The sequence below is a fragment of the Podarcis cretensis genome (genome assembly GCF_951804945.1).
Source record: "Podarcis cretensis genome assembly, chromosome: 9".
Classification (NCBI taxonomy): Eukaryota; Metazoa; Chordata; class Lepidosauria; order Squamata; family Lacertidae; genus Podarcis; species Podarcis cretensis.
The window spans coordinates 10,735,501-10,750,886 of NC_137178.1; the positions used below are offsets into that span (position 1 = coordinate 10,735,501).

At 45.5% G+C, this 15,386-nt stretch overlaps 1 protein-coding gene and 1 long non-coding RNA gene across 11 annotated transcripts in view; one reads left to right on the forward strand and one right to left on the reverse strand.

Moving 5' to 3' along the window:
• Positions 1-15,386, reverse strand: part of CCDC158 (coiled-coil domain containing 158) — a 57,931-nt gene that overhangs the window by 31,418 nt on the left and 11,127 nt on the right. For all 10 annotated transcript variants that reach the window (XM_079990680.1, XM_079990682.1, XM_079990683.1 and 7 more), the window contains 7 exons: positions 14,759-14,868; positions 13,317-13,644; positions 9,005-9,081; positions 6,640-6,750; positions 4,836-4,950; positions 2,747-2,866; positions 582-779 (listed from right to left, as the gene is read on the reverse strand). In XM_079990680.1, the coding sequence (XP_079846806.1) occupies positions 582-779; positions 2,747-2,866; positions 4,836-4,950; positions 6,640-6,750; positions 9,005-9,081; positions 13,317-13,644; positions 14,759-14,868 (1,059 nt within the window). The remainder of the gene's footprint in view (positions 1-581; positions 780-2,746; positions 2,867-4,835; positions 4,951-6,639; positions 6,751-9,004; positions 9,082-13,316; positions 13,645-14,758; positions 14,869-15,386) is intronic.
• LOC307224465 overlaps positions 792-15,386 on the forward strand; it is a 56,787-nt gene continuing 42,192 nt past the window's right edge. The window contains exons 1-2 of the long non-coding RNA XR_013842552.1: positions 792-1,547; positions 1,601-2,435. This is a non-coding gene — a long non-coding RNA (uncharacterized lncRNA). The remainder of the gene's footprint in view (positions 1,548-1,600; positions 2,436-15,386) is intronic.

The window sequence follows — 15,386 nt, forward strand, 5'->3', positions numbered from 1 at the left end:
AAAAATCAATTTAGGTGGGAAATCCATCTAATAAATATTAGATGATCACCAGGGCTAGCTGGCTAAATTAGTCCTATTTGGACCAGCGTGGAGACCAAGGGAGAATTAGCTGTGGGATCCCAGAGCGGGTAATCTTCATAAAAAGGGGAGGGGGAGGGAAGGAAGGGAAATAGAAAATCAGGCTAAGTTGAAAGCCAGCGGAATAGCTCTATCTTACAGGCCCTGCGGAAGGAAGTTAAATCCTGCAGGGCCCTGGTCTCATGGGACAGAGCATTCCACCAGGTCGGAGCCATCACTGAGAAGGCCCTGGCCCTGGTGGAGGATAATCTGACTTCCTTAGGGCTCGGGACCTCTAAACTATGATTATTCATGGACCTTTGTGGGGCATACCAGGAGAGGCGGTCTCGTAAATATGAGGGCCCTAAGCCACAAGGCACAAGAGTGAAGCACACCTCCAGCTTCAATTGAAGGGGTTAGCAGCATCACTTGGCTATCAGGAACCTATACAATCTGCAGTATGGATGTTTCCCTTTGGCTTGGGGGCGTTTGCATTGTTCGCGGCTTGGGCCACCTTTCCTGACCTGACGTTCCATTTGGCCCTGAGACTCCATCTTCATGGACGACACGATGGACTCCATGCGCTGCAGTTCCATGTTTTTGTTGTCCAGTTCCCTCCGCAAGTGGTCAATGGTGATGCTGCTGCCGGTGTCCCGATCCCAGAGCCGCTTGTTCTGCTCTTTTTCCAGATTCAGCTCCATATCTTTCTTATGAAGCTCACTCTGAAAGGTGGGGCGTTTCCCAAGCATTAAATAAAGCTTTAAAAAGTATTCCATGGGTCTAATTGGCAGCCATTACAATAGGCTGTAGAAGAGGAGAGGCATCGCAATTAGCGCTGCTGGGAAATCAGGCTCCTCGTTCCATCCCTCCATCTGGCAGCAGCCTTTCTGGCAGGGTGCAGCAGAGGAGAGAGGAGAAGGGATGCGACATCACTCCATCTAGGGTTGCCATACATCCAAAATATTTTGGACATACAGTAGCTGGGATTCCAGGACTCAGCTGTCAGAAACAGTGCCCAGATGGAAACTGCAAAAATTTCCAAATAAAAGAGAGAACTTTTGTGCCCAGATTTTCACTTTTTGAAATATGGCAACCCTAAGTCTCCATCGACACAGCTTGTCCTTATGAGAATTTGTAACCAAGAACAGAGTTTTGCTTAATTACTTATTTATTAACAGTCATTTCTTCCTCCCACCCAATCCATTTTCCTGTTTTGTTGTGTCTTCTTAGGTTGTAAAACTCTGAGGACAGGAACTGCTTTTTGCTTGTTTGTTTCAATTATTTGTTAAGTAACTTTTGGAGCCCTTTTTGAAGGAAGAGTGCGATAATTATTGTTCCTGATGATATTTTCTTTTAAATTCTTTGAGAAAAATAATAATAAATGACTAATCCTGCAGGGCAGACCTAGGTGAGTGACTCATTCGCGTAAGCTAAATGCACAATGAACTCCAGCTCAAATTAAACATAGGGTATGATTTCAAGTATTTACAGTATCCAAAGTATCGGGAGAGATAGATAGATAGATAGATAGATAGATAGATAGATAGATAGATATAGATGGATAGATAGAACATGCAAAAGGTACGCTGTCTGTCTGGCAGGCAGACATTGGCTAGCTATTAACACCTGAAATGTCATCCTTGATTTGGGCTAAAGGCCAGCATATATTCTTCCCTTAAAATGTTTCTCCACCCCCAAAGTAAGGCTATAATCTGAAGACGAGATGAAGCCTAAGAAGTTTCCTATTACTTTCCATGTGTGCTCCCCCCACCATGATGAAAAGAGCCACTCCAAGCTCCCTTTCCCTAATGAGTGGGAAAGCAAGTTGGGAAAGCCAGGCGGGGGTGTTCAGGAATAAAAATGGCATAAGGGTATAGGAAGCTCCTCTTTTCCCTGTCCCAATGTCCATCTTCCCTTTCACCACCACCCCTTGCTTAGTCTTTTACTTATGACTGGTGCACCCAACTCACAATGAAATTATTCCTGTTCTAAATGAAGCTAACAATTCAGACTTCTCATGAATCCTATTATGTGAGTGTTTTGTGATAGTCAACAGCATTCCTCGGACTATGCCTGTGTGATGTTCTTTTGCATGCAGCTAAAGAACCCTCCCCAGCACCATTTTCCAAGTCCTGAATGATCTGTGCTAACTGTTCAACTTTCTCAAAGAATTTTCCGATGTGTGTTTTCCTTTTTTTATGTAGTGGAGGGTTTATGTAGCATGCAGATTAAAGCTGGCTCTTCATTACAAGCTCTGGTGTCCCCCAGTTTCACACAAAGGGTTGGAATTTGATCTACTTACGTACAGTGGTGCCCCGCAAGACAAATGCCTCGCAAGACGGAAAACCCGCTAGACGAAAGGGTTTTCCGTTTTGGAGGTGCTTCGCAAAACGAATTTCCTATGGGCTTGCTTCGCAAGATGAAAATGTCTTGCGAGTTCCTGCGGGTTTTTCCCCCTCCCCCCCTTTTTCTAAGCCGCTAAGCCGCTTATCCGATAAGCCGCTAATCCGCTAATAGCGCTAATCCGCAAAGCCGTCAATGGGCTTGCTTCGCAAGACGAAAAAACCGCTAGACGAAGAGACTCACGGAATGGATTCTTTTCGTCTTGCGAGGCACCACTGTAGCTGGAACGTTAAAGTGATTTACAAAAAGCAAACTTTATGGAAGTGATTCAGTCTCAGATGCCTACCACCAACTGCTGAACCTGATCGTCCAAGTTTCCAGTTTCCTGGCTATACTGGTCCCTTTCATTTTGAGCCTCCGCCATCTCAGAATGAACCAAATGCAGCTGTTTCTCCAGCTCTTCTATCTAAGATATTAACACAAAGACACACAAAATAGTCTTACAGCAGATTTCTACGAGGAAGAAAGGGGTAGCATGTCTGCTGTGATCCAATTTCTGCGACAGGACAAACGTGATACCACAGAATGAGGTACTAGGAGCAGAACTCGGCTTCCTGGGAACCTTAGCTCTCCTTTCTGTTTAAACAAAAGCTTTTTCTAGCCTGCAGTTTTGAAGGCACATTTGACAGTATATGGAATGTGCCTCCTGAATTGTCAGGAATCCAAAAGGTGCCTGGGTGGGTATTTGCAGTGCTCGGGGGCCGGCCTTCAGGTTCCTACAGAGCAACTAGCTGCTTCTGATTAGCAAAAACTAGAATTGTGCAGAGTAATTAAAACTGTCCAACCAATAAATAGTGCAAATACATAATGCAAGTCTGGTTGGTTTGCGAAGTTGACACTGCTTTCAGGATTCTCTTTTCCCCCTCAGCACATAATTTGGATTGCCTGCTTGAATCTTTTTGGTTGATTGAACACCCTCTTAGTTGGTGGAGGTAGAAAGCTAGTCCTGTTATTAGTTTTCACTATGGCTGCTAAAACAACATCTGATACTAATCTGGAAGTGGACTGGGCTGTTAAGACATTAACAGAATACTTCCAAATATTTGTTTGGAAAACTGGCACAATTCATAGATCAATCAAATCTCAGCACAACTTCACCTGTGGTCTTGACCAACACCCATTCATTGCAAGAATACATGTGCTTAGTGATTCACTTCCATGACCAATACATGAAAAAGTAAACGAAAGGCATGTGGAACGCAATAAAGCACGTACTGCATCACTTTACCAAAAAAACCTATTGATATCCACTGCAATGTCACCTTGATCAGCCTACCTGTTATTTGATTTCTTGGACTTTTCTATATAAGAGAAAACATCATTCATTTGTAACTTGGAAGAAGGAACCTGCCCAGCCCAATGTGGCTTGTAAGCTAAGCTGCAGTTGGGAATGGAAGTCAAATGACTATGTGTGAATTATTGCCTCTAAATTTTAAAAGACAAAAATACAGTGGTACCTTGGTTCTCGAACTTAATCGGTTCTGGGAGCCCATTCAAAAACCAAGGTGCAGCTTCCGATTGGCTGCAGGAGCTTCCTGCACTCAACTGGAAGCCATGGGAGCCACGTCGGACATTCGGCTTCTAAAAAACGTTCACAAACCGGAAAACTTAATTCCGGGTTTGTGGCGTTTGGGAGCCGATTTGTTTGACAACTAAGCCGTTCAGGAACCAAGGTACCGTTGTATAACCTTCCTCTAAGCAATCATTGTCTAAGGCCCTTCTTTGTGTACCTCCATTGTGAGAAGTCTGGAGACCAGAAACATGAGGACAAACTTTTTTCACCACCCTAGAATACTACTACAATAATAATAATAATAATAATAATAATAATAATAATAATTTATTATTTGTACCCCGCCCATGTGGCTGGGTTTCCCCAGCCACTCTGGGCGGCTTCCACAAAGACCAAAAAGACACTAAGATGTCACACATTAAAAACTTCCCTGAACAGGGCTGCCTTAAGATGTCTTCTGAATGTCAGGTAGTTGTTTATCTCTTTGACATCTGATGGGAGGGCGTTCCACAGGGCGGGCGCCACTACCGAGAAGGCCCTCTGCCTGGTTCCCTGTAGCTTTGCTTCTCGCAGTGAGGGAACCACCAGAAGGCCCTTGGAGGTGGACCTCAGCGTCTGGGCAGAACGATGGGGGTGGAGACGCTGCTTCAGGTATACTGGACCGAGGCCATTTAGGGCTTTAAAGGTCAGCACCAACACTTTGAATTGTGCTCGGAAACGTACTGGGAGCCAGTGAAGATCCTTTAGGACCGGTGTTATATTGTCCCGGCGGATAATACTAAATGCATTACATTCACGATCACAGAACACATACACAGAATTTAATTTGCAAGTGTCTCACCAACATCATTTTGCAACCCACCTTGTCCTGAGACATCCTCCTTGATTCTCGGAGCTCAGAACGCAGCGAGGACACAGTGTTTTCCAGCTGACTGACCTGTCGCATGTACAATGAGTTCTGGTTTCTTGCTTGCTCTCTAAAAAATATAGTAGAAGGAAGAGAGAAAGTGAACAACCGGAAACCAATGTGGAAGTGCAACATGTACAGAGATGATGGTGCAGACATAAAGCCACGATCCTGAGATTAAGAGCCCCATGCTCTACCAACAGAGCTATCCCAGCTCCCAAGCCCTTCAGAAATGGAATACATAAAACAGACTTATAACTACAGTACACCTGCAATGACTTACTACTGGGTGATAAAATATTTCAGATTCCTAATATTCCAAATAACTTTAATTGTGCCGTTCACATTTATATTGTGTAGAGAGTGCAGGATGGGGCTCAATTGCACTTTCACTTGACTCATATTTTGATCATACTGCAGGCTTCCTCAACCTTGGCTCTCCAGATGTTTTGAGACTACAATTCCCAGCATCCCTGACCACTGGTCCTGCTAGCTAAGGATCATGGGAGTTGTAGGCCTAAAACATCTGGGGGGCCAAGGCTGAGGAAGCCTGGTGTACTGCTTTTAATATTTGATGAATTATTGTATTTTAATATTTTGCTGGAAGCAGCCCAGAGTGGCTGGAGAAACCCAGCCAGATGGGCGGAGAATGAATGAATGAATGAATGAATGAACAACAACTGATTATCCCGTTTCCAATAGCTTTTATTGTTATTCTGCAAGCTGTGCCTTCCAAAAAATATATTGCACAATGAATTGGATTTTCACAGATGTGTGCAAAATCTGAAGAGAGTTTTTGCTTAACCGAGGTTCAATTCAGGGGGTACGATCAGTTTTTGGCATGGCACAGCCACAGAACAATGAAAAAAGTTCTTGGACCCAGGGGAATTAATTGATAAACAATACAATACATTCAAGATACGGATCAAGCAAAAATGTGAATGAGCCCTAAATTTGCTCCTGCTATAGCCTACTACACATTATTCCTGTGTCACTAGAATTTCTCTTCTACTTAAATTTATACTGCATTACACTGGGAAAGCAGGAGGGCAGGGGTCCTAACCAGCTTTCTTCCACCCCAGAATTCTCACCCTAAAAGGTTTAATGAATCCCAGGTGGCGCTGTGGGTTAAAGCCTCAGCGCCTAGGGCTTGCCGATCGAAAGGTCGGCGGTTCGAATCCCTGCGGCGGGGTGCGCTCCCGCTGCTCGGTCCCAGCGCCTGCCAACCTAGCAGTTCGAAAGCACCTCCGGGTGCAAGTAGATAAATAGGGACCGCTTACCAGCAGGAAGGTAAACGGCGTTTCCGTGTGCGGCTCTGGCTCTGGCTCTGGCCAGAGCAGCGATGTCACACTGGCCACGTGACCCGGAAGTGTCTCCGGACAGCGCTGGCCCCTGGCCTCTTAAGTGAGATGGGCACACAACCCCAGAGTCTGTCAAGACTGGCCCGTACGGGCAGGGGTACCTTTACCTTTACCTTTAAGAGAAATCTAGTAAACAATCCATGTCCTGCATTGGTATAATCAAGGGTTTCTGTGTATTCACCAGACAGTGTTTGCTTGCAACTTTTTTTTTTAACTTCTTTTTATTCATTTTCTATAACCAAACAACAGCAAAGAAAGAAAAAAAAAATAGCCAACACATACCAAAAAAAGAGGAAAAAAAAGAAATTGATTGATGTTTGTTTTTTGGTTGGTTTAGGTGCTTTGATTTGCAACTTTTCAGTGATGTACTTGCAGAACAGCATTACTGAGACACTTACTGGACGATCTCCAGCTGGCTTTCGATGTTGCTTGCATGGCTGCGAGAGCTGTTCAGCTTTTCGTTCAGAGCTTCCAATTCCTGTTCATGCGCACTTATAAGTCTCTCAACACTGTTATTAAAACCCCCCCACAAAAAACAGAAATGCAATAGTAAGACATCTGTGATCTATCTGTAGAGAAGGCAGTGGCAAAAACAGAGGGCTTATCCACAATTCACTTTGTCTCGTTGCTTCCCACTGCTCCCCAAGGAAAAAATTGTTCCACCTCTAAAGAATGGGTTTTCCCTTGGAAGGGAACGAGGCAAGGGGAAAATTGCTCGGACCCATGCCTAAAAAGGGTGTGCGAAGCAGAAAACCTCTCAACCTCATGCTTTCTATGCACAGCACAAGAAGACGTGTGGGCAAATCCTCAGTCATGCTTTAGAGTGATAAAGAAACAACTTAGGATGAAGCAATGCAGATAGCAGGTGGCTTGATTTCTAATGTCTCCGGGATTGTACATTCTTGCAGGGAAAAGTCAAGCTCTGTGTTCGGGGACAATCTAGGCTGGGTACACACCTCACATCTTTCCCCCAAATAATCCTGGGAACTGAAGTTTGTTAAGTGTTACGGGGTCCTCGCTGCGAGATCACATTCATCCGGTGCTATACCAGCTGCACTGGCTCCCGGTGGAGTACAGGATCAGGTTTAAGGTGCTGGTTTTAACCTTTAAAGCCCTATACGGCCTAGGACCCTTGTACCTACGGGACCGCCTCTCCTGATATGTCCCACGGAGGACCTTACGGTCTTCAAACAAAAACATCTTGGAGGTCCCGGGCCACAGAGAGGTTAGGCTGGCCTCAATCAGAGCCAGGGCTTTTTCGGCTGTGGCTCCGATCTGGTGGAACCCTCTGTCACAGGAGACTAGGGCCCTGCGGGACTTGACATCTTTCTGCAGGGCCTCCAAGACAGAGCTGTTCCACCAGGCCTTTGGCCAGGGCACAGCCTGACCCCCTCCTTTGGCAATCCTCACAGAAGTCTAGCTCAATGGTTCCCATTGATCTGATTTGAACTGATTTTATAATGAAATCATTTTAGAATGTTGTATCATTTTACTGTTGTTAGCTGCTCTGAGCCCGGCTTCGGCTGGGGAGGGCGGGATATAAATAAATTATTATTATTATTATTATTATTATTATTATTATTATTATTATTAGGATAGCAGCTCTGTGAGGGGTAAACTACCGTTCCCAAGATTCTGCACACAGCCCGGTCCCCATGGGAGGAAAGTCTTTCATTTATCTCTGATGGGAGTTCGGCCATCAGGTTTCGCTAGACAAGCACAGGGCTAGTACAGAGAGGGTTCTTAAACTTCCAAAGAGGACCCTCTGTGTGCCCACTTCCCCAGACTCCTCTGGGCAGGAATTATGTAGCAAAGGAGATAATATTTCATACTTCCTCCTGCCTCTGAGTTACTCTCTTCCATCATGCTTCCAAGCTAAGCAAACATGTTTTGCTGAAGCTCCTGGTTTCAGCCAAGTTGCCGAGACTACCAACTTTTATTTTACTGTAACTTGGAAGTCGTTTTCTGCATACTATTTTGCTGTATTTCCTGCCTGCACTGAAATGTAAGTAAACCATAGCTGTCAACTTTTCCCTTTTTTTAAGTGAAATTCCCTTATTCCGAATAGGATTCCTCACAAGAAAAGGGAAAAGTTGACAGCTATGAAGTAAACCTTTTTTTGTTTTATCTTACTAAAAACTTGTGGTTCCTTCTCTGCAACAGGGGTGAGGAAAGGAGGTCAGCAGACCACAAATAAAAGGGATTAAAAGGTGCAATAGCCTAATTCCTAAGCATTAGTAAGATGCAAAAATATAGAAGTGTTTGCTAAAAAGAACTCTCAGCCCGTGACTTTTTGTATTTTTCCTACACACAGGATAGGAGGTTTAAATTTTAATCTACAGATTCAATCCTCAATTCATCTCCTACAAAGGGGGAACATAGAAGGCTGGAAGTTTCCATTCCTGCTACTCACCTTTCCATTTATCACTGCTAAGGCAGTGGGAAGGAGGAGTAGTACTGAGGGAGGACCTATTTCCCAAGCCAACCTCGTCTCAACTGACAACCATCTCCAGATCCAGCTTCTCTAACTCAAGATTGGATGTGCAGTGAGGTGGGAAAAGAAATGGGAACTCTCCCTGTCTATGAAACTGGATGGGCTTTTAAAGATTTACTGATTTATTAGATTTCTATCTCACCTTTCTTCCGAGAGTTCAAGGTGGCAGCATATTTTGACAAATGCAGTCATTTTCTTTGTTCTAAATTTTAGTCTTATGAATTATTTTCTAAACAAATATAGAGGAAGAAGATAAGAGCACAGTGTACCTCTCTTGTTGCTGTTGAAGCAAAGCTTCAGTTTTGCACTGTGATTCTCTCCTCACCATGTCCACTTGCTCTTCCATCTGTTATTAATAAACAGTCATGAGTCACAACCAAGTGAGCAATTAGCCTTACCTAAATGTATCTCATAAAGGACCTTACAGCAGCCTATTTATAAAACACAAGCATTAAGGGGGATAGCAAAGTTTGTTGATTCAGCACTCCTATGTTTAGACTGATAAGAATCACATGGTGGTTTATCATTAACATGCAATCAGTGCTGACTGTGTACAGTGGTGCCTCGCAAGACGAAATTAATTCGTTCCGCAAGTTTTTTCTTCTTGCGAGTTTTTCATCTTGCGAAGCACGGTTTCCCATAGGAATGCACTGAAAATCAATCAATGCGTTCCTATGGAAACCGCCTTCAGACCAGGTCCGGGGACAGTCTGTCCCCCGACCTCTTCTGAAGGCTGGGGGGGGGGACAAGGGCTTTTCTTCCCACCGCCAGCCTTCAGAAGGCTGTTCTGAAGGCTGGCGGTGGGAAGAAAAGCCCTTCTCCCCACCTCCCGCCCCGCAAGCTCCGGGGACAGGAGGGCTTTGCTGCCGACCGCCAGCATTTTAAAAGCCCCCGGGACAGCGGAGACTTCTCCACTGTCCCGGGGCGATCTTAAAATGCTGGCGGGCGGCAGCAAAGCTTTCGCTGCCGGCCCCCAGCATTTTAAAAGCCCCTGGGACAGCGGAGGTCTTCTGAAGGCAGGTGGTGGGCGAAAGTCTTTGCTCCCTTCAAAAGCCATCTGGGATAGCGGAGAAACGCGCTGCGCTTCTCCGCTATCCCGGGAAGGCAGGCGGGGGGAGCAAAGACTTTTGTCCCCCGCCGGCCTTCAGAAGAGGTCCAGGACCTCTTGTGAAGGCCGGAGGGGGGCGAAAGGCTTTGCTCCCGACAGCCAGCATTTAAAAGAGGTCCCCGGAGATTTCCCTATGGGCTTTCTTCTTACGAAGCAAGCCCATAGGGAAATTCGTCTTGCGGAACGACTCAAAAACGGAAAACCCTTTCGTCTAGCGAGTTTTTCGTTTTGCGAGGCGTTCGTCTTGCGAGGCATCACTGTATTCTGAATAACTCCAGCTGCATCTGTGGTGGGGTGGGAGGTGTATGGGGTGTCAGGGGAGGGCTAGTACCTCTGGTGGGGGACACTTGTGCTCCTTCTAGGGTAGTTTGTCCACCTTTGGTCCCCCACCTGGCACTTAGCTCTCACCTGGGGCTCCTGGAAGCTGTCACCATGCAAAAGCAGCCACACCCCAGGGAATAGCTTTGATTGACCAGCTAAACCAGGTGAGGGTAGCTGATGGGTCTCAAACCCTCAAGATAGGGACTTATCCTGCATGCAAAGACCGGCTCTGGCGGATTGAGCAGATGAGACCAATAGCAGGTACAGCAGTGGAGAAGGTGGTTTCTGCACATGCTGTAGAGCAGGGGTCAGCAAACTTTTTCAGCAAGGGGCTGATCCACTGTCCCTCAGACCTTTTCGGGGGCCGGACTATATTTTGGAAAAAAATTATGAATGGATTCTTATGCCCCACAAATAATCCAGAGACACATTTTAAATAAAAGGACACATTCTACTCATGTAAAAACACGCTGATTCCCGGACTGTCCCGGATTTAGAAGGCGATTGGGCCGGATCCGGCCCCCGGGCCTTAGTTTGCCTACCCATGCTGTAGAGCAGCGGTTCTTAACCTGTGGGTCCCCAGATGTTGTTGGACTACAACTCCCATCATCCCTGAGCTCTGGCCTTGCTAAGTAGGGGTGATGGGAGTTGTAGTTCAACATCTGGGGACCACAGGTTGAGAAAGGCTGCTTCTCAAGTCTTTTCACAGTCTTAACTGCAGCTCTATTGAAATAGATGAACGTGGTTACTCTTTAACTTTTTGCTTTTCCAGCACAAAGGTATTCGAAGTCTCTAGTCAGTTCTTTAATGTTTTCCACATTCCAATTATTTCTGGTTTTTTCTAGCTCCAACGCTTAACAGTAAATCTTTCCCAGAGATAAAAAAGAAGCAACGATAAAGAGAAACGGGAGGGAGGGGGTTAACTTAAGCATGGCAGGATATCTTTGGGAGAAGAAAAGGCTAAGGAATAGACCCTACACAAATCCAGAGTCGAGCTCCTAATACGGTTGGATGGCCTCTTGTATGCCTCTCTCTGCTAACTCCTGCAGTCAAGCTGGTGCCAAACGTATTGTTCTGCTTTCCTTTGGATCACATCAGCAAGACAGGGGGTGGCCTTGTTGAATGGTCAGCCCAGGACCTCCATACACACTGCCCAGGCGTGCACCGTGGGGAGTTCACATCGGTGCTGCTAACTTTACCCTCAGAGTCGTACTCCATTGTCTCTTGAGACAGAAGGATGCAAACAACAACAACATCTGCACAAGATAAGCTTGTGGTTATTGCTCTACTTATCTGCACAAGATAAGCTTGTGGTTATTGCTCTACTTGGCTCTTTCTCCACCTGACAGAGGCTTCAACAACTGTCCTGTATGTGCTCCACAATTCACCACAGTGTCATCTTAATTGCCAGGCCTGTGACCACAGGAAGGGGAAGAGATTGCTGTGGTTCAGAGGCTTCAACACTCATCCTATGGAAGTATGAGACTGGCTGCAGCCTATCACAGCTGTGTGCTTTCCAGATGTTTTGGTGAACAACTTCTGCCAGGCCCAGCCAGCATGGCCAATGGCCTGGGATGAACTGTAGTCCAAAGCATGTTGGTGTTTTAGACCAGACATTCGGGAAGGCATAATACCATGAGTATGATTGAGCCTAGTTGACTCCTCAGAGAGGCAATGGGTCTTCCAAGGTCTCAGGCTCTTTCCCAGCTCTCCTACCTAAGATTCTCCAAATGGAGATGTTAGTGATTGAAACTGGTACCTTTTGCATGCTGGGCTGGAAAAACCGACCTGATCCTGACCCCCTTTGGGTGAGACATTTTCCTGTATAGTTTGGAACCAGACTGCTAAGGCATAGGTCCAGGGGTTTGCAGGTGTCATTGATCAGCTGATTGGCAGCACCTGCAATCCAGCTTTCAGCAAGGAGGCGTGACTATACCTGTCCTACACCTGATGTCACTTTTCTTATGAGACTGGTGCTCTTTGGACTGGGGGGTCTGCAGCCATTTGCCATCCAGGCCAAAATGTATTTTCATACCCAACTGAACTATTAATTATAGTAATGAGAGTTTCCCATGGCCTTTGGATCCCAATAAACCATGATGAGGCATTCGGACTGGAAACCGAATCATTTTGGAGGCACTCCAACAAAAGCAAATGAAGTTGGCTGCAGACATGGAAAGGAGGAGCACCCTAGGAAGATGTACAAAACTCCAGCAGAAGAAAAGGAAGAGGTTCAAGGTCTCCGTTTACATTTTTAAAACTCCTTATTGGTGCCATCTGAATTATTTGTTGTAAGTTGCTATTTTTCTTGGGTCTGTGACAAAGAAATACATGTTTAAAAACACCCCTGTTCCACCATGCCATAGTCCTGGTCCACATTGGGCTCACTGTGGCTATTTAATATAAAATAAATAAATGCACAAGGTCAAACTAACAATGCATTTAACTTAATTGGAGTTTGGTGGAGTCTCTCTGAGGAAAAAGCGGTTCTGCATAAATAAGAGAATAATAATACTTGCGGTTATTAACAATAATTTATTCATGTTAGGGCTTTAACACCCATTAAAATCTTAGTTGATTGTTCTGCCTTCATCAAATCCCAGCAATAAAAAAATATGACAGGAGGTAAGAATTCATTCTGGGCAGAGGTGGGTGAGATTCGGCAGAAGCTCAATGCCCCTTCCCACCTGCCTTTGCTGCCCTTTGAATACCCGCCCCCCAGCTCCAAACTCCAGCCTTATGAGGAGAGAGAGGTGACCCAAATTTTGACACATGGAATGGCCGTTTTCACACCAGGTCTGGCCCAGAGCCCAATCAGAGGTGCAATCCAGTTATCTGCATTTAAGCCTCAGTGTTTTCAGAGGGACCAGAGCATGCATGGCTGTGCACCAGAAATGTGGCCGATGACACTGGCCAACAAAAAGGGATGCCACTGTGGCTAGATCCAAAATTGTTACCTAATTCTATCCTGTGAAATAGGATAATCAAGTGTAAAAATGACCACAGGATGTGAGCTGACCTTGTGCTCTCGTTACCTGGTTACAATCCAGCTGTCAATATGATCTTGGTTATGCCACCAAATTCCCTCCTGTCTTGAGTACACAGTGATCTTATGCTTAAATTTCATTCAGAAGGAGTTGAAGGGCACTTACTGGAGTAAGCCTCGCTTTGAGCAGGGATATCTCTGTATCTAGATCTCGCAGAACTTTACTGAAAGCCCTGGGTAGGTTGCAGACGTGAAGGTTGGCGATGCTCTCCTGATCAAAGATCTTCTTTCCCGAACTTTCTTCATAGGCCAGTAGGACATTGCGAAGTTCCTGAAGGATGTCTTCATGGCCCTGTACCATCTTTTTCAGATGTTCTGTTTGGTTGTTGGCTTCCTTCAGCATCTCCTCCTGAAGGTGATTGGCTGTTTGCAGCTCATTGATTGTAGCCTTCAGCTTGCAATTGAGATCCTCTTGGGTTTGAGACTCTTTTCGCCTATTTATCAGAAAAGGAAGCATCCAGTGCAAATTCAGGGGCCTCGGACAACATCCCACAACTCTGTTTTGTGGTTTCTTTTGCAGCCTCAAACAGGTGTACAGTCTTTTAGTGCTATTCTGGGCACACTTCTTTGCTGACCTAGACTATTGTACAGAGGTATAATTTACATAGATCTCCCCACCCACTTTTGCTTTTGGCTCCACCCACCAATGGCATGTGGCCTTTGGCAGGTTGCCCAGAAGCAAATGTGGTTCTTGGGCTGTAAAAGCTTTCCGTCCCTGGTCCCCACAAACCCGCAGCAATATGAAAAAGAAACCGCTGTTAAACTTCTGATATGCCATCATCACAAGACAACTGAACGTGTAGCAAATTGACTCTGGAACTTCCCACTACCTGGGAAAATGGGAGGTCTGCAAAACAATACCAGCTACATGAGTTGCACAGGGCATGGGACCATTCCCAAGATGTTTTCTTTGATCCCAGGTCATAATTTTAGAGCCTAGCTGGGAAGCTGCAATTGGAATCTTAGAACTGTGGCCCTCTGACAGGAGTGAGCCAGCAGTAAATCACACTGAGCAAGCTGGAGTTAACTCCTTATAAGCAAAACAGGATCTGCCTAGAAGTGGGAGGCCTAATGAGCACAGCAACTCAAGTTCTGCCCCCATGAAGTAGTTGCCGAGACTAAAGGTCCCTGCCTCCCCATAGACAGCTGTGTCTTCTCCTCTTCCGGGTCCTCCCCCCCCCCCAAGCAATTGGAGACTGTGCCTGCTTGTCTGTATTTGCTTCTCTCGCTTCATGCCTCTCCTGGCTCTGGGAGATCAAGGGGAGGGGAGCGTGTTGCTGCAGGAGGCGGAGACACCCATGTTTCTTCATAAGCCTGACCTATCGCTGCCACAGACTCTCCCAGCTCACTAAGCCCTGATACCTCTTCAGCATCTAACACCACCTCCTCCCATTCTTCTCCCTCTGACCACTCATCACCATCCTACCACCACTCCCTGGGCTCTGAGCCTTCTTCAATTGGGGGTTCCCTAGCTGGTTTCTCACACCATTCCTCTGTGTTGAACCAGTCCATGATACCCTCTCTAGTTTGTACCATGAGGATGCTCACCTGAGATCAGTTATAGACTCTTTTTCCCTCGTTACCTCCCGAAGGTTTGTCTGCAACTCAATTATTGTCTGTCTTAAAGTTAATTTCTGTTGCTCATGCTGTTCTGTAGCCTGCGGGAAGCGAAATAAGATCATGAAACAGTATTAACAGTAGAAAAATGCAATTTGGGAAATGGAGCAAGGCAAATATTGGCGGCACTGCTCTAGGACAGATCTTCAGATTTGCAGAAGTCAGATAATTGTAATTAAGAGAAGGCTTGCTGCAGTTTTCCATGATGAATTATCTGGCTCTGGCTGTTTTGCTAATCTGATGAGCGCAAAAGGTATCATTTAGACATGGCAGACCATTTTCATTTAACAGAACCAGCCGTAAAAGGGAGTCTGATCTATCCCTAGCTTTCAACAACACCCCCTCATTTTCACAAACATGCACCACACGAAGGCATGCAGTTGCAGATTAAAATCCAGGCTCTGAAAGCATATCTGCAGAATAAAAACTAAACTAGTTAAACTGGGCTCCTGAACTGATATGAAGAGAGGCTTTTTTACCCTTAACAAACAGTTCTCAACATTTTGGTAGTGTAAACAATATCAATGTATGCATTTATTCATTAAAATGTTTCTATTAA